The following is a 23,103-nucleotide window of genomic DNA, read 5'->3' as shown; positions in this document are numbered from 1 at the left end:
GATCATTCACATTTCAGCACTTGGTTAGAAGTAGCATGTGCAAATGTGTAAACAAGTGGTCTCGATGTTTGTTACATTTGGATCTCAAGGCTCTTAGTTGGGCATCATAACCTGTGCTCAGCCCATAAGGCCAGCTGTTACCCCACTAACGGCACACCAAGGCTAGCCCCAGCTATCCAAAAGGGAAGTCAAGAGGCCAGTCGAGACTCAAGAGGCCAGCCTTCAAAGGCAGGCTGAGGGTGTGATTGAGAAGGAATAGATCGCATGCTTATTACACTTCTGAAGCCAAGGAAGAATAGGGGTAAAGGATGCAAATTTTTTGGAATTCTACACACAAGGCTTTTCTTGCAGGGACAGGCGTTCCATTGTTATTTTTGTGACTGCACCCTCCAAGTTTCATTCATCTTGAAAGGACCCCATCCTCTTACATCTTAGAGAGAAAAAACCTCTTCACAAAATTGCAGCAGCCCTAGCAAAATTATCCTAAAATGAACACAAGCATGCTTGGACTAGTGGCCATTATCTTCGTGGGTCTGAATGCAACCAATCATCTGGTTTGGGTTTTGTAGCCAGCAATTATGCAATCCTTGTCACCACCAATAGCATCCACAACCAGATTTATGTGCTGACTGGGATTAACCCTTTTTGCTGCAAGGCTATCAAAGTCTAATAAATATGTATCCAAATTCTCCTTACAATGTCAAATACTTTTTGGAGTTTAACCAAACTTTTTCCACAAGTGGTGGCTTCATGGCTCTTTTAGGTGAAGTTTGCCTCTCAAACAACTGTCTTTGACTGAGACTCAGTCGCCTCAAAGACCATGGATGTGCTCCACAATCTTCTTGCCAGAGGCATTTGCCTCTGCAGTAAAGTCTCCCTCAAGGTCTTCCCCGACTGTGTATCCTGAAAGTCTTCTTCTTCCATTCTGGAAGAGCTTGAGAATTTGTTGGGAGAACACATCTCCAAAAACGTGCTAATAAATCACCAATGAAAGTGAGGAAATACCCTGACCCTGATATTGACCTGGAAGTTATCTTCCCATTAATGGCACTAATTCAAGTGAGGCTTTGCCTAGCATTGTAGACTCTTTCGAGAATAGATCCTGCTGTTGCTTGCCCTAAATGCTAGCTGCCTGCATAAACATTGCAGTAGCTGATATACCCAAACCCATCATGCCTCAACACACGAGTGATCTGTCTATGCTTATACTAACAAAGCTGTGATCTTGTACACACCTCCCTTCTCAGTCCCTCATGCAACAACCTTACCTATGTCTTTGGACTTGATGACAATCTCTTGGCTGTAGAAGTCTACCTTCACCTTATGCTTGCTAAAAGCACTCTCTGAAAGTAGATTTTGCAAATGTCTGCGACATGAAGGAATTTGAGTGTACCTCTTCAACACCTTGATTGGAGATGAATGGGATCTCTTGCTGTCTGGTGCCGTGTCCCACGGTGAGCCTCATGAATCTGGATCTGAGTTGGGTGACCTCATGTACAAACAGTTCGGTACTCCCTGAATGAACTCCATCCTCTTGATCACCCACCGGACCTCTTTACTGCCTGCCTTTAGGCAATTTTAAAGAAACTTATAGCCAACTGAAAGGACACATGCATTGCAGCTGCAGCCAGTTTGCTGTTTTATCATAACTGTAAATAAGCACGGTATCGGGAACTTATATTGCTCATAGATTATCCTATAAATTAGGGTTGTTGGTAGCTTATTAAAGGAACTGCTGCATGCTTGCATTTCTACAACATTAAATAACTCTCAGACAAGAGCTGTATGCCACATATGTGGCTCTCCTTTTTATGAAACTTAAGGCACAAGCACATTCATTGACTGAGGAACAATCTACCTTTCCTTGGCCCCAGCCTTGCTATCTCCGAGTAAATTAAACAGATTTCCATCCTTCTTTGGAGCTGTTTCTGTTGTGCATCTGAATGACATCTTTCCTTGTTCTGTTGGAACAGGGAAAACCGTAACATACCTCTTGGCTTGTACTTTGGATCTTTATAGATCCACCCTTGTGACTTTGTTCTGTATTTTGGGAATTCTGGACATTGCTGTGATTCTACCAAGGGGTTAAGTGTCCACTGGTCAAGCCAAGCCTTCCAGGCACCTTGTGTTTACCTCTTTCGTCTTGGCAGAAATTTGCAGTACTGCTGGCAAAATCTAATGCATGTGCCACTAGCATTTCAAGGACCTATGAACTTTTCTAGTATTTTGTTAAAAACTGAGTTGTATACATGTTGATACTTTCCCCAAAATGTTTCACACACCTTTGAATGGACTGTTGAAGCTGCCAATGATTTCAGAATCTGAAGCATGCATGGATTCTGTATACCAGTAATTGATGTTTCTTGGGTTCCATCCCACATTGTGCCACCTGTGTTGAAGGTCTTTGTAGCTATATTTTTTGTTACAGGTAATTAAAAGTACATCAATTTGATTGAAGTTTTTTTTGAAATGGAGAGAATGGAAGATGCCAAGCTGATTGTTCTCTCAATAGCTTGTGAAGGAGCCTTTATATATCCACTTCTTTAGGAACCATGTGGAAGAGGCATGAAAATCTGAAAATTTTCTGGTCATAGGTTCCTAGGTCGTGTTGAAGGGAAGGAGAGGCGATAAGAAGTGTAATTAGAAGCTTGCCTGAGAACTTGCTACACTTTTTTACTACAGTGATGACAGCTGATCATTATAAACAGTTAATCAGAAGATTTCTGTCTATGAAGAAATGTGAGTATGTCATTCTTATGTACTTTGCTTTTTTGAAGAAAAAGTGATATATTCCATTCAAAACGAATCATACAACAGGTGGGAGAGAAAGTACTCTATCCCTAGCCTCAACAATGTGGCAAAAAATTCATGGTGGTGGTCTAAAATGCCACGACATCCCAAAAGGGGTCAAATGTACTTTGCTTTTCCCCTTGCTGTGAATTGAGAAAAAGGCTTACTATCAGTCAGTCTTGTACTGTGTACACTATAATTAAACAGTGGTAAAATGTTCTGTGGCAGTGCAATTATAAGGTGATGACTGATGAAAAAAGTTCCAAACGTGCTGACAAATGTCATTATGAAAATTGTAGGCTCTTGCACCACAGATGCAGAAGAATGTAGATTCGGATTTACAAAGTCTCTCATTTGAGAACATTGACAAAGTCCACAATATGAATTCTGAACGCGACGAAAATACATTCTCGGTACTCAATCTTGAAGATGGTATGCAATCAAACATTTCTATCGACATTTGGAAACAAGCTTTCCTGGATGCTCTTGAAAGACTCTGTCCCATTCGAGCTAGGGACTGTGAATGTGGCTGCATTCCTGGTCTTACTAGGCTGGTATGTGAATGATTCAAAAAAACATACATGTTTAACTGAAGCTAACGCTAGATATGCTATATGAGATCCTTATACTTGAACCTTTTGTGGATTTTGTTTGGTGCATATGACGTCCAATACTGAAGAGAACCATAGTAGTATGTGAATGAATGAGCACAGTGATGGCACAAGCTTATACAAAGAGTACAACTTATGATCTTGTACATAAATGTGCATTTCCCCCTCTTAAGTTGTAGATCATCCTTTTCCTTTGGAAACAAATCCCAAAAGATAGACTGAAGGCATGAGGAAGGAAGGCCAATAAATAAGAAGTCCACCTGGATGTTGTGTGTACTTAATCTGTCCATTTTGAAACGTACGGTGATGCTATGAAAATTTCCTGTCATTGTATTCTAAGCATGTACAAATGTTGTATTTAGGCCAGGTCTAATAGTTTATTAGAGTCTAGAAAATTGTAAAGTATACTACCTGTCCAAAAATTAAGTTTAAAAGGTGGGAGAGCTAGCTAAAGTAAGCTCCAGTGCCATATAAATACATCCTCCACGGTCATCTAAAGTGAAAATGAAAAACAAAAATGAGAAGATACTTGCATGGGAGAGATAGGGATGCACGTTTCAATCCCAAGCAGTGTCTTGAACCAGCTTGGCAACCTGAAAAGTTTTGTATGTCATACTTTATGTGCAGGAAGAGGAATCTGACACATTGTTCTTGTTCCACTACAAGTTTAAGCTTGTGACTCAGTTTTTAATATTGTTAGTAGTTCCTTTATAGTAAGCCTTCTTATTTTCATAATTATACAAGTTTTATGTGCTACCTTGATACCAAATTTATAAAATATGCTGTTTTCCAAAAAGATGCACATAGAAACTATTATTTAGCTACAAGTGAATTAATGATATTTTATATGAGAATTTTTACTTCTTCAATGGCTCTACTACCCATTACTCCGTAAGCTCACAGCAACAAGATTTCTTTCATGCTGCTAAAAATATATGTGTTTCTGTGCTTTGCAACCATATCTCCTCTTGTGTAGTGCATCTGATTTACAAGGTTTCACTCCACATTGTCTTCCCGAGCTTAGAGCTGACTGTCCATGCTTGATTTAGCAGCCTGCAAGCTGGGTCAAAGACTTTTTAAGAAGAAAATGAACTTTGTAAAGGTTAAATATGAGCCTCTGCTTCCCCACAAGTTCAAGTCAAAGCAATCAGGGGAAAGGGTATGCGGTGGCGTACTTCTTCCCAAAATATTCGTCAAGTTTCTAAAGAAATTCAGCTCTTTTCCAACTGTGTAATGACCAAACCTGTAGTCTATTTATAACTCAGCATCCTCAAATGCGAGGTATTTTTTCCAGCATGTCGTGATCCTTTATTGGAGAATCGACGCTTGACATCCGCCTAGTTTAGATGCTCACTCGTAAAGATAGTGGATGGATGCAAAAGCATATTGGATCAGCCATTCAGCAGCCAGATAGATAAGGCTTAAGCAAGATGATGGACAACAATCAGGCCCGTTAAAACAGCGACCAGACTACGGACATGGCAGTCTATGGCTGTGGCAGTGTAGAAGATGACATTTCATGTTGGCCATGTACCATATATCGATTGCATCATCGAAGGCAATATACCTTGAATCATGATTGTCACATCATGATTCATGTAGCCTAAATTTGGTCTACAAAAACAAGCCTCTGGGTTTCTGAGAACTAGCGACAATATTTTTCAATCCTGATGAAGTCCAACCAAAGGTTGATCTGTTAGGAAATGGAGTCAATTTGAGTGACTTCTAGTGTATTTTATTGAGTCCTAGACTATTTTATATCTAGGATTTTCACGTGTCATATTGGGAGTTATCCCATATACATTTGGTACTAAGAGTGTGTGTGTGTGTGCCTCCTATAAAGGCATTGTACTTTCACCTGTCAAATCAATTAAGCCTCAAGCCTCTTTGGTTATGTAAGTACTTTCATTTGATGGTTCATTTCTTTCTAAGTATTTCATTTCCTTTGCTTTCCATTCCCCTTTCATTATGTTTGCTATCTAGCGTAGCCTAGCATGCCTCCTAGATTCTAAAGAGACTGAGAGATGACTGAAATATAGAGCTGAGAAGTGAGCTGTTTACAACTGCAAAGAAAGTTGTAAAGAGATGCTGAAACAGCTCCCTAACCTTACTCCATTTGCTGGTCCGAATCCTCAACTGTGGTGCTGTGTATACACCTTCCGAACAGGCTGAACTGAAGACGAAAGGCTGAGGCTGATTAGGGCCAACTCCGGAGGTGTTCAGGGCTAGGGCTGCACACAAGAGGATGGAGGGGAGCTATTGGAGTGCTGAAGGCTTGGGGAGCTGAGTGAGGAATGAGGGCATGGATGGCCCCTATTTATAGGGCTGGAGGGCTGAGCCAACCAGCCCAAAATGTCTGACTTTTTAGTCGGTTATTTTGGCTGGTTGGCTGGTCCCTTGGCCCATTAAAAGGCAGCCCTTAGGCCCCATAAAAGGTGGCCTAGGGAGGGGTGCAGGGTAGCCTATAAAGGCAGCCCTTCCCTTGCCATTCCCCTTCACCTGTTCCAGACTTGAGGGGGCCCAAAAGGGCTCCTATCCTAGGAGGGACCAAAACCTATCTCTAAACCTAAGACGGAAACACTACCTTGTTGTTCTATAGTGGGTATTAGACTCTTGACATCCATTTTTGAGAAAAAATTTGCTCCATTGAGTCTTTCCAAGATATACTTGATGCGGGGCATAGGGTACTTGTTACTTACTGTAAGCTTGTTGAGTGGTCTATAGTCTACACATAATCGTGTGGACTTACCCTTCTTTGCCACAAATAGAATGGTGCAGCGAATGACAAAGATTACGGTCTAATAAACCCTGCACGCAGTAAACTGAGACAACTGTTGCTCTAACTCTGCCTTCATAGATTTGGAAATTTGGTAAGGAAACTTACTTGGAGGTGTGGAATCCGGAATCAAATCAGTGCAATGGTCTTCCAGTCTGTGCAGCTGGGGTGGCAGATCCTCCCGAAGCATGATGTCTTGGAACTCTTGGAGTAGATCCACCATAATTTTCCCCATCGGAGGAGTGGCTTGAATTGCAGTGATTTGGCACTGGACATAAACAAGTGCACACATGGCACCCTTGCAGATGGCACGATCTGCTTGGATATGAGATATTAACGGAATCCCTGGTATTCTTCGATCGCCACGTATCACGGCAGGCTCAGGTAAACCTTCCACAATAATGAAGGTATCCTGCTGCCAATCAGGCGTCGGTACATGCTCACGGAACCATTGAATCCCAAGGATCATGTCGCATCCCATCAAAGGTATTAGAATGAAATCCCGCGTAAAAATAGCCTTCTAAATTGAAAAAGTTAAAATGAATGGCCTTATGTGTGATATGTGTGTGCAAGCCGAGTGTGAACATGTCCACTATAAGCTCGTGAGGCAGTAAAGTGCACCCCACTTTCTTGGCAAGCTGAGGGGAGATGTCATCTTCTGAGCTCCCCATATCAAATAGGACAATGAACTGATGCCCATTAGTTGTGCCATATGCTCGAATGAGAGCTTTCTTTTGGTCTGAGAGGTTACTCTTCTTCTTACCTTGAAAGACCATCATGGGAACGGCATTCAAAGCAAGGAAGACGGCATTTGTAGCTGAGGTTGGTGGCGGGGCTGAAAGAGCTAGTACATTGGCGACGGAAGAAGTAGGCACTTTCATAGCCTTTTCGGCAAGCCACTTAGGGCAATCCTTCTCGCTGTGCCCAGCGATGTGGTGGCAATGAAAGCGATGAGGTTCATGGTGGTACCGCTTATGTTCGTTCTAGCCTCCCGTAATACCCGCTTTAGCATTCTCATCTATACAGTCATCTTTGGCTTGGACTCGTCTTTCTTTTGGTACTGGTTGTCCTTGTTTTGATCCTTACCCGCTGTGTTGTTTGACTGCTGCAGGGCTTTGGAATCCTTCTAGACTTACTTGGATTTTCCCCTGTTCAACATTATTTCTTGATTCTAGGCGAGAGTCAGCGCCCACTTGTAAGCGAGCGGATCGAAGTTCCGGATGGTAAAGCAGATGTTTGTGTCCAATCCTCGAATGAATTGCTTCATCTTATCGCTCTTAGACACGCTCAACTGCTGTGCCAGAGTGATGATCTTGTTGTTGTAAGTCAACATAGGCAAACCATTTTGGGAGAGATGAGAAAATTCATCCTCCAGGTTAAGCATATACTGTGGTGGTAGAAAACGGGCTTTGAGATTGGTAACAAACGTTGCCCAAACGAAATTCGTCTTAAAAGTTGTTGGGTTCGTATGCTTACTAGCCCAATGTTGCTACCAGGTAACCCTCATTGGTAAGATGAGGGGCTGCTAGGTGGACTTTGTCTTGCTCATCTTGAATCCGTGCTAACGGAAAATGAGCTACGAACTGATGAATGAACTAAAGAATAGCTGAATGGTCACAATTACCATCATACTTAACAAAATTTGGAGTGAATCGGGTAAGTGGTGTTACCTTTGTCGATGACAAAGCTGTGGTGGTGACTGTTGCCGCGCTCAAAATTGTCTGCATAGTGTCTAAGATCTGTTTGTGTTGAAGAAGCATCGCCTCTCGGTCTAGCTTTTGTTGTCTCTCTGCCTAGGTGAGCTTTGCGCGTCGTAGTGCCTTCTCATTCTTGTGTTCCTCATGCATTACTAAGATGGTTCCTCTTTCTTCCAACAGCTTTTCTGCTTCGTTTTCCTCCAAACATCATTTTGTCTGGTCTAGCTGTATTGGTCTAGCTGTATTCTGCTTTCTTCTAGCTGGGATGAATGTTCTTTGAGGAAGACCCGATTTTGCTCCAAAAGATTAGCCATCACTTCTTGAGCACTAGGCGGAAGCGTATAATTCTGGTTGTCTTTCTCCTCTTCAAAGTCTTCAAATATGATGTCTTTCCCTGAACTTTCCATGGCGCTTGATTGTGTGTCCTTTCTGGATCTCATCACAACCATACACTCGCGGTAGTCAAGCTGGACCGAAGCTCTGATACCAATGTAACATGCAACGGTAATCTAATCGTGTAATCACAACAAGATCTTCTATAAACCTTTAGCGAGGAATTAGCGTTATGCACGATAAGAGAGAAAGGAGATAAGGATAGAGAGAGAATGGAGTCGACAACCAATTGGGTCCTTGTACCCGCTGAGGCCCCCCTCCCCCGAAAATGCGCTTTTGAAGATTACACTGTGCGCACGTATTGTAGACCCAAAGACATGAGAGGCAACACCGACTAATACCAAGAGCTTGATGCTGTCCACACTGACAATGTAGGGCAATTCTGCAAGGCGAGGAAGAGGCTTGTGCTGTCCACCGGGATGCAGGGTTACTGCGTGAGTGAGAGAGTGAAAGCTAGGAGTAAAGAGCTGAGAGATGACTGAAATATAGAGCTGAGAAGTGAGCTGTGCAAAACTGCAAAGAAAGCTGTAAATAGATGCTGAAACAGTACCCTAACCTTGCTCCGTTTGCTGGTCGGAATCCTCAACTGTGGTGCTGCGTATACACCTTAGGACCAACTCGGGAGGTGTTTAGGGCTGCACACAAGAGGCTGGAGGGGAGCTGTTGGAGTGCTAAAGGCATGGGGAGCTGAGTGAGGAACGAGGGCATGGAATTTATATGGCTGGAGGGCTGAGCCAACCAGCCCAAAATGGCCAACTTTTTAGTCAGTTATTTTGGCTGGTTGGCTGGTCCCTTGGCCCCATAAAAGGCAGCCCTTAGGCCCCATAAAAGGTGGCCTAGGGAGGGGTGCATGGTAGCCTATAAAGGCAGCCCTTCCCTTGCGATTCCCTTTCACTTGTTCCAGCCCTAAGGGGGCCCAAAAGGTCTCCTATCCTAGGCTGGACCTAAACCTATATCTAAACCTATGACGGAAACACTACTCTATTGTTCTCCAGTGGGTACCGCTGAACAAGGACTGATCTGTCTAACTTGACCTAAGGCTGAGAGACTGACAGCTTGTGCCTGACTGTCCCTGGACAAGGGCTCACGGCATATGACAAAATCTCCTATTAGGGAACTATTACGCACTTGTCGATGTAACCAGTGTGTCACATTGCACCCAAGTGCAAGCATGTGACATATAAGCAAATGCTTCTAGCAGTGAGCTACCTCTCTAAGACCACATCAGAGGAGATAGGAGAACTTGCAAGCTACCCAAGATCTTCACCAACAATTGTCCTATGATTGACCCCATTCCTTGGTAATGCCAGCCTTCATTGTTTGAGGATTTAACTTCTCTATTCTCTGCCACTGGCCGGTGGCTTCGGTGCCCTAGACAGCATACAGAGGATCCGATACCTAGGTGGATAGATGAGTGATTGGTTCCTCATTAGTGATCTTCTATTTGTTGGAAAGGTCACCTCCCCATCTGTAAGCCCCCAAATGAGGAGAGCGTGGGGGAGGGAGACCTAGGGCAGAAGATGCCCAGAGAAGAAAGAGAGAGGGGGCTGCCACATGGGCAGCACCTCACAAGAGAAGAAGGCTGCAAAGGACGGAACTTGTGGAAGGAGCAGAAGGCAGGGACAGCAAGCCCTAGATCTGACCTGGCAGGGCACGATGACATCAGCAGTGTACGGTGCAGGACACGTGGCTGGGAAGAGAGCCTGGCAGAGGCACAGATACGGCAGGGAGTGCAGGCCCAGATATGCAGCAGGAAATGTGGCTGCCAGTGGGCAGGAGGCAGGCCTTTTATAGGCTGGATACCTGCCTTGAATGGAGGGCCAAAGGACCCTGAAAGTTTGGGGCAAAAGCCCTGGGGGGTGTGCCCTTTTAGGGCTGGACCAGCCACAGACTGGTCGGCCAGTCTGTAACAGGCTGGTCGGTTTTTTGCCAGCCCCCTTGGGGCCTATAAAAGGAGAGGCCCTAGGCCTCATTTCTCATCACTTGGAGCAGCAGAAAAGCCCCATCAGAAAGGAGCAGCAGGGAGCTTGTCTTGGGCCTCATCACTGGAGGAGAAGAGAGCATACAGTAGCTGCAGACTTAGCTGAGGGTGCTGCCCACCTAGGCTGGTGCAAAGACAGCAAGGTGGAAGGGATCTAGATGGAAAGTCTACTTACGCTCGAGGTGGAGCATGCGGGCTCGAGTCTAGAGATAGCCAGCAGATAGGAGAAGGACCTTGTGGTAAGATCAGAGGGCCACATCATTGGTGGGACTCTGGATCTGTCTCTTTTGTATTGTGTCCATATTTGTGGACGGAAATATATATTCTTGGTGGTTTCTCTATCTGGTTGGTTCATTGTCTATCGATGAGTCTGCACACCTATTGTATGCACATAAGTAAAGAAGTCTGTGATTCCACACCCACACTGCACACTGTGTGAGCTCCTGGGCATATTACTATAAGTCTTCCGCTGCGTGTACCCTCTGTTGGGTATTTTCTAACACTATTGCTCTCTTGGAGTAGATGTGGAATATATATTAGAAAGATCCATGTGTAGAGAGCCATGTAAAAGAAAATGGTTTTTACCACTACATTTATGAGGACGCAAATACCTTGAGGGAGGGATGCATGTTACATCATGACTAACCATGGATCGATAGTAGCTACAACTAGGGTGAGGGAAGACTTTAGCAGACAAGACTATTAGCCTAGGTGAAAGACCATAGGTAAAAGATTTAGAAATAATTTGGATTGTAAAATGCATTGATTATACATTTAGCCATGGCTAGGCATGAGGGCTTGGGCCATGAGGATTCATTGGTTAGTACCTAGATTGTGAATCTTGGCCATAGGCATCGTAGGTAGGCAAGATAGTCTAATGACCCCCTTGTGGAGGGGATGTTTGTGGTATGGGATGCGAATGTCTAATGGGCTAGGATCAGGCCACAGACCTTAACCCATGGCTTTTGTGTGCCCTGGGATGAGGGAGAAGAATAGCATAGTTGGGTGGTGAGTTTGAAATGGTTATTTATGTATTTTGGTTTCTAGTTCTTGGTGTGTGAAGATGATCGAGGTAGCTAAGCCCTAAATGGAATGATGGGTTATGAGAAACCAGCAGAGCCAAGAATTTTCAGGAGCTGGAGTTGCAAATTAAGTAGCCGTCAAGTAGGGGAATTAGCATGTAGTACAACCTTTAGTGGATGGCTTGAATTAATTCTAAAAGGAACCCATTCCATGTTAAAGTGCTAATTTCTTTCTTTTTATACTGGTTCTGGTAATCAGTTTGGTTGCTTGGGCTGTTACACCTTTCGATTATGGTATGCTCCATCTATTTGCTATATCTTCTCCAGGGGTTTATGGCATTATTACAGAACAAATGTTTCTAATATAAAAGCAACGAAAGCTCATAGACGAACCAAGGAAGAGATGATAGGAAAGAGTTGAAGATAGTGAGAAGGGTAGGACTACCCCATCCAATCGATGAAAAACGGGGCAGATTTCACATCTCGCATGGTGCACATGGGACCATCAAACAGAGATTGGAGAGAAGCGCTCCCCTTGTGAGAGTTCAAGGAGTGCTGTTTGAGTCATCGTACAGGTGGAGAGAGTAGAGGGAGATGAGTAGGAGGCTTGCACTGCTCTGGACAGGGTGAGGCCGTCAGCCAGCACTCTCCAAGCATCCCTTGGAGCGACCCATGGACCAGGGCATTAGCCAAACTTTGCTTTTTGGAAGCAATAGTTCGCTTGCACATTTGCTCTCTAGCTAGCCTCATGGTGCTCTAGCCATCATTTGTCTTGTCTCATGGTCCTCTAGCAACTGTTTTCCTATCACATAGCATTTTTCTAGCATGTTTGGAGGGATGTTCTTGGCACGACTGGCAACACTTCAAGAAGTGTTTGTGCACTTTCAACAGACTGTGGGTGGATTACCACCACAGAGCTAGAATAGCCTTAGTCTAGGGATAAATTATGAGGTATAATTGGCTGGCCTAGCAATTCTGATGTATATATAAACCTACAAGGCTGAAATTTTCTTGTATTTTGTTTTTTGGGGCTGTATTACTCTGTCTGGGAATGCTCCATATTGTGCACCTCATATCGGGTGTGTTGTCAGTCCCCTTCCTGCCAAACCTTGGTGTAATGCATGCAATGCCAAGGTTCATATTCACCATCCTCATGTTTCATAATCTACTGGAGAACCCTTAGTGGTTGTATAATTGAAAAATTCAGGGGGTGTGCGTACACACCTTGGTATTGTCACAGTCATTGAGAATAATGCCTCCCCATTAGTATGAATGATTCCATAGTATGTCTCAAAAATGTTATAAAGTGGGGTGTCTTTCTTGTCTTAGATATTCGTGTGAATTACAATGTCCTGTTCTATGGATTTCTTGCATCTACCTGCTTTAAATCTGTTCTTTTGGTTCTAGAGTTTTAGATTTATCTGAGTGTCATGAAAAAATTTCCAATCTTCATGCAGGTACTGGAGGAGTGTATTACCAAACTAGATGTATCCATGTTTAATGCCATATTACGAAGCTCTGAAGATGAAGTTGCAAGTAACCCAATTTCCGATCCAATAAGTGATCCACATGTCCTTCCCATTCTGCCTGGAAGCTTAACGTTTGGTGCTGGAGCACAGCTAAAAAACGTGGTAAATAACCAGATCACTAAATGGACATAACTCACTATCAAGGCATTGTGTTTTCATGTGAAGGGGATCTTTGAGCTCTTGGCAGCCCTCCGAACACAATTTTTATACTGTTTTTGGCATGTTTCAAGGTTAGCACATGGTCTACATGGCTGACGCTCCTCTTGGAAAGGCGTTGCAACAGTGGCATGAATGCTGATGTCGTAAGTGATGAAGACAGACAGTTTATCACTTTCCCTCTATTGAAAGCAGTAGCTGATTTATTGATGCTTCCAAGAGACATGATTGCAGACAAGTCTGTGCGAAAAGAGGTCTGCTCGTTTCCCAAGTAATTATAATGATATTCCTTTTTCACAGAATAAAGAAGCAAAAGAGTTCTCTACTCTAAAATGAAAAGGAATTACTCAAGGCAACAAGCAAAGAGATACATTTGGGAAATTACTCCTGTTTGAATATATATAAAGTCAGTCAGACCCGGTTTTTGGAATAGCAATATTTTCATTTGCCTTGTTTTCTCTTTCAACTATGTTGACTCCTATTTTATCCATTGAAGGTGTCTGTGCCAACTTTTGATAACCAACCTTTGAAGCTGGCTGACAAGTGTGTTAATGCTCTTGATACAGCTACTCTAGCATCTCTATTGTTCACACTTATTTTTGCCCTTTGGAATCCTGATTTAGGTTCGACTACCACTTGCTCGATTGGAGGACTTTCAAGATTCCATCTCATGTATCCCTTCTTGTACCTTGATGTGTCTGTAGCAAACCTTTTTCCCCAAACGTTGGCGAGATTGTAGCTCCATCCTCTTCTCCTCTCACACTCTCCCTATACTCTTTTACGATTGAAAATACGATCATCTCTCTATCTTTGTCTTCATCCTCTCCTGATTACATGCACTCATAGTCATCAATTACTTCTCCCATCGATTGAGTGCATCCTCACCCGATTCCTATTTGTGGATGTCATATCTCATATTTTGGCTGTTGTTTTCCAGCACTTTGACTTCCAGATGTTGTAGAGGAATGAAAGGGCATGTCATCTAGAAATAATGCTATGGCTTCTCAAGCGGGGGCCATAACTCCTATACGTGCCAACTCCTTGTAGCTTGGAGATGCTCTGTTCCCTTTGGTTGGACCATGAACCCATGTTGTCCACTCTTGGTTTCATGCCCTCCTAGCACATCTTGGACTTTGGGTTAGTGGAGAGATTGCTGAGTTATACTCGATTGATGACTTTGTGGGCTTTGATTGTATTCGTCTCTTGCAAGGTTGATATCGTCTTCATGCCTTCAGGTGCGATGTCGTCGTTAGGGTCTCTGATGCCAATGCCATCTCTTGCAACACAGAAGCATGGCCTATCAGATTATGGTTGAGAGTTTGGCTGATCCCTCACCACTTTTTAGTTTCTTCTTAATGTCAATTCAGAGTCCAGAATAAATTTGCAGCAAGCAAGTTTTATCACTTGATGTTAACTACATTAGTTGGTGGCAATGTCATTGGATGGATGTGGTAAGTCCGTAGAGCTAGGATTGTGCCTTGGAGCCAAATAGGCCCAAGTTGATTGTAAAGAATGAGGAAAGAGAGAGTATAAAGGGAATAGGTTTGGCCCTCCCTTTGAAAAGGTGAATGTATAAAAGGCCAAATGGTTGACTTTGGTCTTCACTTGCTGGTTGCACACATTGGAATACAAGCTCTCCTCCTCCTCTTTGGAGTTGTCTTGTTCCCTCATATTTTCTTTCATGAATGCCATGTTCTCTTCTCCTCCTCCTCTCCCTTCTCCACTTCTCTCTCCCTTCCCTCTTCTTCTCCTTATGGATTCACGATCGCAATAATCTGGGAGCTGCTAGAGTGTCACTAGTGGACGGCATTTGCATACATTGCTCTCAACCTAGAGTAGCTTGGAGGAGTACTACATTGGCGTTCTTGCAAGATCCCCACGATAGGTGAGTCACTATTGGACACACATTTTTGACGCCATTGTCGGGGAGTTCTAGGTGTACTTTCACATTGCATTTGTTTCTCTTGTTGCCCACCCATTGCCCAACACAGAGTAAGCTTAGTCAAAAGCTGTTGGTTTTTTGTGTATAGAAAGGTGTGAGTGAAAGAGAGGTGTTGGAAGTTGGTTGGAGCGATTTAGATGTATTTTTAAGGTGTGTATGATAGAAAATCCCAATAGAAACACTAAGCAATGATGCTAAGAGTGATTTTCAAAGTGGTTTAAAATGAAAGAATGCTCCCGTGCCCCCCTGCGTTGCTGTTGCACTACCCCCTCGGCGTTGCTATTGCGTTGCCCCTCCCGGCGCTACTGCCTACGCTGCCCCCCCGCTGCTGCTCCCGTGCTGCTGCTGGTTGCATCTGCCCCCCCTTCCCTCTCCTCCTCTCCCCCCCTCCTCCTCTCCTCCCCTCCCTCTCTCCTCTTCACACCCCTGCTGTCCCTTTCCCTTCTCTCCCTTGCTGCCCTCCCTCTCCCCCCTCCTTCAACCTCCCTCCTCCTTCAACCTATCCCCTACTTCTTCAAACTTGCTCTCTCTCCTCTCTCCCTCCTTCCTTCACCCTCTCCCTTCAGGTGTACCCTCTTTTTTTGGGGGTCTCTTGGCCATAAGGAAAGCGGACGGAGTTTTTTTGTGTGTGTTGAGTCGGCCTTCCCACCTCGATTGACGAATGGGCACCCATTCAGTCAATCCGTTACTGCACATACCGGCCACGAGAACCGTCACATTTTCAAAAGACGAATTGCAACAGTTGCAAAAGGACTTGGAGCATGAGTGTTTCACGACTCTCTTCGCACGCATCTTTGGTTCACACCCCTCCAGATCACAGGCTAGAGATTGGATGCTTGCGGTGCTTTCCCAGGAGCTCGCCCCCCAATTTAAGGATGTTCATTTGTTGGGACGAGGTTTCTTTCAGGTGTGTCTAGATTCCCCGGACGTCACGAGAGACTTGCTACATGCCGGGTTTCTATTTCTAGGCTATAGGAGGATTTTTTTGTTTCCCTTTCAACTGGGCTTTGACCAAGTTGAAGAGGACAAGCAGGGAATTGTTCCCTGGTCTCCCCTCAGTTTATCACCGGCTTCTTTCAGTCATTGGCAAGAGGTTTGGTGTGGTAGCAGAGATCCCCCTCTCCTGGCAAGCCCTCTTCGGTTGCTGAGGCGGTGAGGATGGATGGGGTACCCAGGGTTAGGGTCATTGTCCAGGACCCTAATATTTCAAATGAACACATCATGCTATAGCAACCCAATGGGTCTTTCTTCCGCCAGAGATTTGAGGTTGTAGGTCGGCAAAACCATTGCAGGATTTGCAGATCCTTGGGGCACTTCGCCAGAGATTGCCCAAAGAAGAAAAAGTGGCGCAGAAAGCAACCAGCTCGTACTAGCTTACGACAGAGAGCATGAACAGGACCTACCGCTCCACAGGGACCGCCTCAGATGCGGGCTCCTCCCCCTCCTAGGGCTACTCGAGTCCCTCCTTCACCTCGCACCACCTCTGGCCCACGATGGGATCTGGTCGTGGTTAGGCCCTCTACTTGAGATCATACCTCCATCGCTTCGGAGGCTACCCCCTTGGAGCCTCGGGAGGCTAACACCTTGGAGCCTAGTGTTTAGGAGCCTTCTTTTACTCCACCCCAGGATCATGCTGTACCTCCCTTAGCAGCCCAGGTTGTTGGCACCTCGTCTGCAGCACTTCTTGGTCAAGACCTAGTACAGGTGCCTCCTTCCATGGATAGAGGGAAGGGGGTCTTACATTCTTTCCCTGCTTCGGTAGGAATCCTTCGGACCCCCTCCCCAGGATTGGCTCAACGGAACTCCTTTTCTGCTCTGGAGGACCTCTTTGACCTCCCAGATGATGATTTTGTACCTTCCACTTTCGGAGAGCGAGTTATCGGCATCCCTTTTGAGGGATCTTTCTCTCTCTCACTTGTGGACTTTCCTCCCCTTGGACCTCGTGTGTATGGCAGGAGGTCAGCTCCGGTGGACGGTTCTTTTTCCACCACCAGGTCAGGTAAGGTTCCGTACATATTGTATGGACAATCTGTACGGATGACGAATGATTGGAGTAGGAAGCTCTTGGGTTGGAGCTAGAGGCGAATGTGTAGCAGGAGCAAGAGCAAGAAGAACCCGCTCTGATACCAAATGTGAGAAAGTGAGAGAGCAAGAAATGGGAGAGAGAGAGAGCTGAAAGCTTAGTTGCAAATAGATGAGTGTGAGAGTGATACAACTGAAGGAGTGAGATAAGGTTTTGTCCTAGTGACAAAACCTTAGTAGTCACTAACCATAGTTAGTGGACTAATTGCGGTTAGGGGGAAAAACCTCTTAAAGAGGGAAAAGTGCCCCTAACTAGCTTATTAAATTACATTGGTCACTGCTGAATTATATCTATAATTCTAACACTTGGGACGATAGTAGAACAAAGTCTTCAGATGGTTTGTGTAAAAGTAGAGATTACCCTCTTCGATATGGGTTCTGTCGCAGACAGTTGATCAGGAATCAGCTCTGTCTAGGTGTTTCAGGTGGTTCCTTAGACATTCTTTTTCTTAAGGAACACAAACTGGATGTCAGAGATTGCTCCAAGTCAGGTAAGCTGCTTTCAGGCTGGACTTTTTGGCTTCCTACCTTGGGAACCAGAGGAGGTACATGCATATCAGTTTCAGATTCTATTCTCCCTCTGGTCATTGGACATGGTACCATCACCCCCTCCAGGGCCCAGTGGGTTTTACTTCTGATTGACGGACGTAAGATTGGTTTCCTCAACCTCTACGCTCTGAACAACAGAGGGGACTGTGTTCTGTTTTGGAAAGAGTTGCTCTCGTGGGCTGACATTGTAGATTCGTGGATTATTAGAGGTGACTTCAACATGGTTGAGGCACCATCTGATAAGCAAGGGGGCAGAGAAGGTGGTATTCATTCCCTCGAGAGAGCAGCTTGGGATGCCTTCTTGTTCAGGTTCAGTGGCAAAGATGTTTGGTCAGATGATGCATTTCATATTCAGTCTCGGTAACTTTTGTTTTCGTGGTCGAAGCGTAGGGTGCAGATGCCTATCCATGCTCGGATTGACAGATTTTATGTGGATGACTAGGCTCTTGATAGAGGGAGGACAGTTTGCATTGGCCTGGTGTTTTCACTTCCGACCATTTTTCGGTAGTTTTGTCTATCTCAGAGCCCATCTGAGAGGACGGTCTCACAGTATTAGGATCCCCGGTGCCTTATACACAGATGAGACTCTCACAGAGGCGGTCTTGGAGATCTGGGTTTCTCACATGCAGGGGGGGGTGGTCCTTCACATGTGGCCACAGCACTTGCCAGTATCAGCGACTTTTATCACTCTATTGCTAGTGCTCGGCGAGGTGAGATACTTAGGCGGGAGATTGGTATCCGCTAGCAGTTGGCAGCCTTGCAGAGGGAGGAGCAGAGACGACCATCAGATGCTTGGATACAGGAGTGCCTTGCTACGGCAGGGGCTCACTTGCAGACATTGCTTGATCAGAGAGCAGAGTATTTCTTCCATGCACGGGAGTCCTTTTGGATACAAATGGGAGGGAGAGTCAATAAACACTTTTTCTCTACACTTGGTCCCAGACATAGTAGAGAGAGTGTCAGGCAGCTTATTGACTATGACGGCGTTTTACAGTCTCATCCGAATACCGTCATGCACTTAGCGACAGCTTTCTATGCCTCCCTTCTTTCTGCAGATCTTGACACACAGGCCAGAGATGTGGCTAGAGATGAAATTTGGCAGAGTTTACCTGTGTTGGTCACACTAGAGATGATATGCTCACTTGATGCACGCTTTACCGACACAGAGTTCAGGATTGCTCTCTCCGCCCTTCATAAGGGCAAGTGCCTTGGTTCCGATGGTCTTACTCCATCTTTTTTTACAGCCTTTAGGGATATGATCGGTGATCATATTACTTCGGCCTTGCAGGGCATTTGGGACTCTGGTGAGATGCCTGACTCACTGACCGAGGAACTCATACACCTTATTCCGAAAGGTGGCAACAAGTATTTTGTATCCCATTGGAGACCCATCACTCTTTTGGGCACTCTATACAAAATCCTTGCCAAGGCGATCAGCATCCGATTGCAGCCCCTTCTTCCTGACCTCATCCATGATACTCAGACAGGTTTTGTGCATGGCAGGAGCATATTTGATAATATCTTTTCCTTTTGGGAAGCCACAGAGTGGGCTATGCAGAGAGTGGGCAGAGGCTGGCAGTTCTACTCTTGGACTTTGAGAAAGCCTATGACAGAGTAGATTGGGGTTTTCTTGAGGGCACTCTTCTACGATTTGGATTTTCAGATGCATGGATTAGAGGGGTGGCCTCCTTTTACAGATCAGCCCATAGCCAGGCTTTGATTGGAGGGGTAAGGGGTGATAGGTTTCAGATTTCCAGATCAGTTCATCAGGGATGCCCTTTAGTCCCTTCCTCTTTCTTTTTGTGGCAGAAGCCATGAGTATCTTCCTTAGATCTCAGGCTGAGCTTTATGGGCTGAGATTGCCCTTGAGACAGGAGCAAGATCTTCTTGACTGTGAGTTGGCTGATGACACTGCTATTTTTATTGAGGCCTCTTCGCAGTCACTTGATTCTTTCTGAACAGCCTTGGATATCTTTTGCTCAGCTGTAGGGGCACACATTAATTGGCATAAATCCTTTGGCTTTTGGATCAGTGATGAGGACACTCCAGGCTGGGGAGTTGACATTGGCTTTTCTTGGATTCAGAGGGGTGTTCTTGTCAGATATTTGGGATGCCAGGTAGGATTTTACATCTCTCCAGCACAACAATTTGCCCCAGTACTAGAAAGTATAAGGAAAAAGCTCCTTTTTTGGAGCTCAGCCAAACTTGACCTTGCATCTAGAGTTGTGGTAGTGAACTAGGTTCTTTTGGCCACTGCGTGGTTTGTGTTCTTGTTGGTGCAGCATCACTTAGCTCATTAGACTAGTCAGGAATTTTTTATGGAGTGGACTTGATGGCACGGTAGATGTTGCAGCGAGGGTGGCCTGGGAGACCATTATTCTCCCTACATGTGAAGGGGACCTTAATATCATTGACCCGGACTTGCAGTGCAGGGCATTGCTTTGTAAGATGGTGGTGAGGGGACTCATGCCGGAAGGATTTCTTTTTTGGACGCATTCAGGCTTGCACAACTACCTTGGGAGATGATTGGGTGGACATCCCTCACTAGATTTTTACTTCTGCCTCTCTCAGATCTCCTGCCTCTCCTCTCATGACTGCCATCCTCAAAGCTTGGGGGAGCTTTAGGAACACTCTTTGAAGGGTTCCACCCTCTACCCTCGAAGAGATTGATAGGCGGTCAATCATTTGGAACGATAGTATACTTGATGAGCATGGCAGACCATTGGGCACTTCCTGTTACATGCAGTGGTCTAGATGGGAGAGAGGCCCCGCCTACATAGTAGGCACTTGGAAGGCTTTTATCAGGCTACCTGAGGATCAGAGACTAGAGTCCGTGAGTCACCTCAAAGGGGTAGCACAGAGGATTCAGCATATAGATGCAGCCATCCCGGTGGAATGGATAGTTGAGATGCCCATTACTTCCACCACTTGGATGGGAGCTTTTTCGAGGACAGTAGTTCCTCTACAGGTGATCGCTCTTCAAGGTCTCGGGGAAGATGCACTGGTCTTTGATGTTGGGGATGGAGGTATACTCTCTAGATCCACGGATGATATTCTTCTAGAGGTTGCCTTTCAGCCTGTCAGGATTGCTGGTTTTGTGGACCATGGAGCGGGCTTGCAGTGGTACTTAGACCCCGAACCTCTACTCTTGGTCCTGGGATCCTGGAGGTTGTGGTTATATGGAGGTGCACCTATCAGGTGCTTGTAGTGGGGCCCAAGAGAGTGGGAGTGGATAGATCATGAGCATCGAGAGAGGGGGATTCCCTTCTTTCGTTTCATGGTTGGTAATGCCAGGAGATTTCAGCTGAGCAGTAGGGGTTGGATTCCCTCCAGAGCCCCCCATTGGGACAGCTTCTTCATCACCGCAGATTTGCGTAGGAATTTCTGGAGGAGGCTCTGAAAATCCCTCAGAAATAGAAAGATCACTCTTTACTTTTGGCTTTCTATTCATGGAGGGATTGCAGTGAACCTATGGAGATCACGATTTGGGGCTGATCCCACTTTCCCTCACTGTCATTCTGCAGAGGAGTCAGTGCGACATTGTCTTTGGGATTGTAGTCAGGCGAGGACTGTTTGGAAAGGGGTTGCTCAGATACTCAGCATTTTTCATACTTCCCCTTTCTTCATGACTTGGGGCTCGGTCGCATGGTTATCTCTTACTAGGCCCCAGGTGTTTTATGAGGGTGAGCCTTCTTCTTGGGCATGCTTGATCCACCGGCAGGTGATAGAGCCATGCTCCCTTCAGGATGTACCACTTACTCCCTTTAGAGCTTCACATGCTTTAGTGGACACCTCTTAGGAGATTTTGACTAGCATTTCCTCTTGGTACATTTGGAGAGCCAGATGCACAGAGGCCTTGGATGGCACCTAGATACACCCATCACAGGTGTTTACCGGTATTTGGAGTGACACAGTTCACACTTTGATAGCCATATGGGCTAGCATGCAAGACCCTTCACGGGCAGCCTCTTCTAGGAGGACTGTATTTCTTGGAGTTTGGAGGGGTTCTCCCTTTTTTCTTGGAGGTTTCTACCTGATTGAGATGGCACTATCAGCCCCAATCCTTTCTTTTTTGCTCTTGAGCTTTTCATGCATTGCATGGTGTATCCCGTATGGAGCTTGCTCTAACGGTTTTCTTTAATACTTAATAGAAGTCTCTTTTTGCCAAAAAAAAAAAAAAATCGTCACTTTTTGCAAAACATCCCATTTTTCCCTCAAAAGTTATTTCTTGTTGTTTTTTTGTTGCTTCATGTTTGTAAGTAGGTAGAAAAGTAGTCCGCAAGCACTCCAAACATTGCATAGAAGCTCCAAAAGCTAAAAAATCTCCAAAATTTCCGTCGGCTCAACAGAGTTTGGGAGAGAGACACTGCGTTAACCTTAATGCAGCATACGCTGCAATATAACGCAGCGCAGGACGGGTTAACAATTCATTGCATTAAACGTTGACCACAGTGTGTTAATGTTGACCACGTTGCATTAATAACTCAGCACACGATGCATTAACTGGCACGCGGAGTTAGCGTTGACCATGGGGGTTAGCAACAACTGACACTCTGACACAAACTGACATTTTGACACTTCTCAAGATCTACCAACTGGCATCATTAATACACAAAATCCAATCCAAAACAGAGCTCAACCCCTAACCTAGTGCATGCTAGGTTATAATCCAGGGCATGGGGAGTTAGCAACCCAGCGCACGCTAGGTTGGCAAAGTCAACGTTGCATTAATAACCCAATACATGTTGCATTAATAACCCGATGCACACTACATTAATAACACAACGTACATGGCATTAGCTTTGACCACGTTATGTTAGTGTTTACCATGCTGCATTAGTGCCTGAAAACTAAAGGTTGGCTAGTTGCGAATTTAGATTAAAATGATGAAATTTGCATGGAGATTACATTGCGTGATGAAGCCACAAGGGATGCCGCATCGAAGCAAAATCAACTTAGAATTGGGGCCTCAACTGTGCTGACCAATACATGCACTTAAGATCAAGAAGAGTCCTAGGAGCTAACCTTGAGCCTGAGGATAGTGCCTCAAATACCCTCTTATCATCGACTTATACACGTAGCTCTACATCCTTAGGGTCAACAAGTTCAAAAGTTGGTTCTTACACCTTACACGGACCACGACAAGGTGACCTATCTAGCTCAAAAGAGTCCATAAGCCTAGACGGAGGCATGGGAGAACCCTCCAATGTTAGAGCCTCAGTGGCTCCAAGCACTAGCTTTAATGATCCCTAGTTTGTTACCCCTCTATAACAGCCACGTTAAGGGAAACCCTTTCCAATATGATGGGCAGGGTTGGACTACTTGAACCAAGAGACATGCTAAATCCATTTGCGAGGCAGAAAGGGTGCCGTTAGAACATCAGGTGTTAGCCCACCATCGGTGCCGAAAGCAATATTTAGGAAATCAAGTCCTATTGTATCTGTTGGCAATGCACTACCACTATATCCATCCTTTGATGGAAGCCAATCATGTAGAGGTGAGTTTGTGCCCAAACTTTCCCAAGAGTTTCGGATGTCGGAACAAAGTGGACAAGGGAGTAATCTAGAAGGTCCAT

The 23,103-nt window shown here is 45.1% G+C and overlaps 1 protein-coding gene across 1 annotated transcript in view; it reads left to right on the top strand.

Moving 5' to 3' along the window:
* LOC147886696 (uncharacterized) overlaps positions 1-23,103 on the top strand; it is a 53,316-nt gene that overhangs the window by 3,814 nt on the left and 26,399 nt on the right. The window contains exons 4-6 of the mRNA XM_087395304.1: positions 3,090-3,344; positions 12,728-12,901; positions 13,030-13,209. Coding sequence (XP_087251430.1) covers positions 3,090-3,344; positions 12,728-12,901; positions 13,030-13,209 — 609 coding nt within the window. The remainder of the gene's footprint in view (positions 1-3,089; positions 3,345-12,727; positions 12,902-13,029; positions 13,210-23,103) is intronic.

The sequence above is a fragment of the Dipteris shenzhenensis genome, chromosome 24 (genome assembly GCF_047967505.1).
Source record: "Dipteris shenzhenensis isolate YYH24624 ecotype China chromosome 24, Dip_SZ_1.0, whole genome shotgun sequence".
In the NCBI taxonomy this organism is placed as follows: domain Eukaryota; kingdom Viridiplantae; phylum Streptophyta; class Polypodiopsida; order Gleicheniales; family Dipteridaceae; genus Dipteris; species Dipteris shenzhenensis.
The sequence above is the reverse complement of the archived record's forward strand: the minus strand, read 5'-3'. Positions and strand labels throughout refer to the sequence as shown.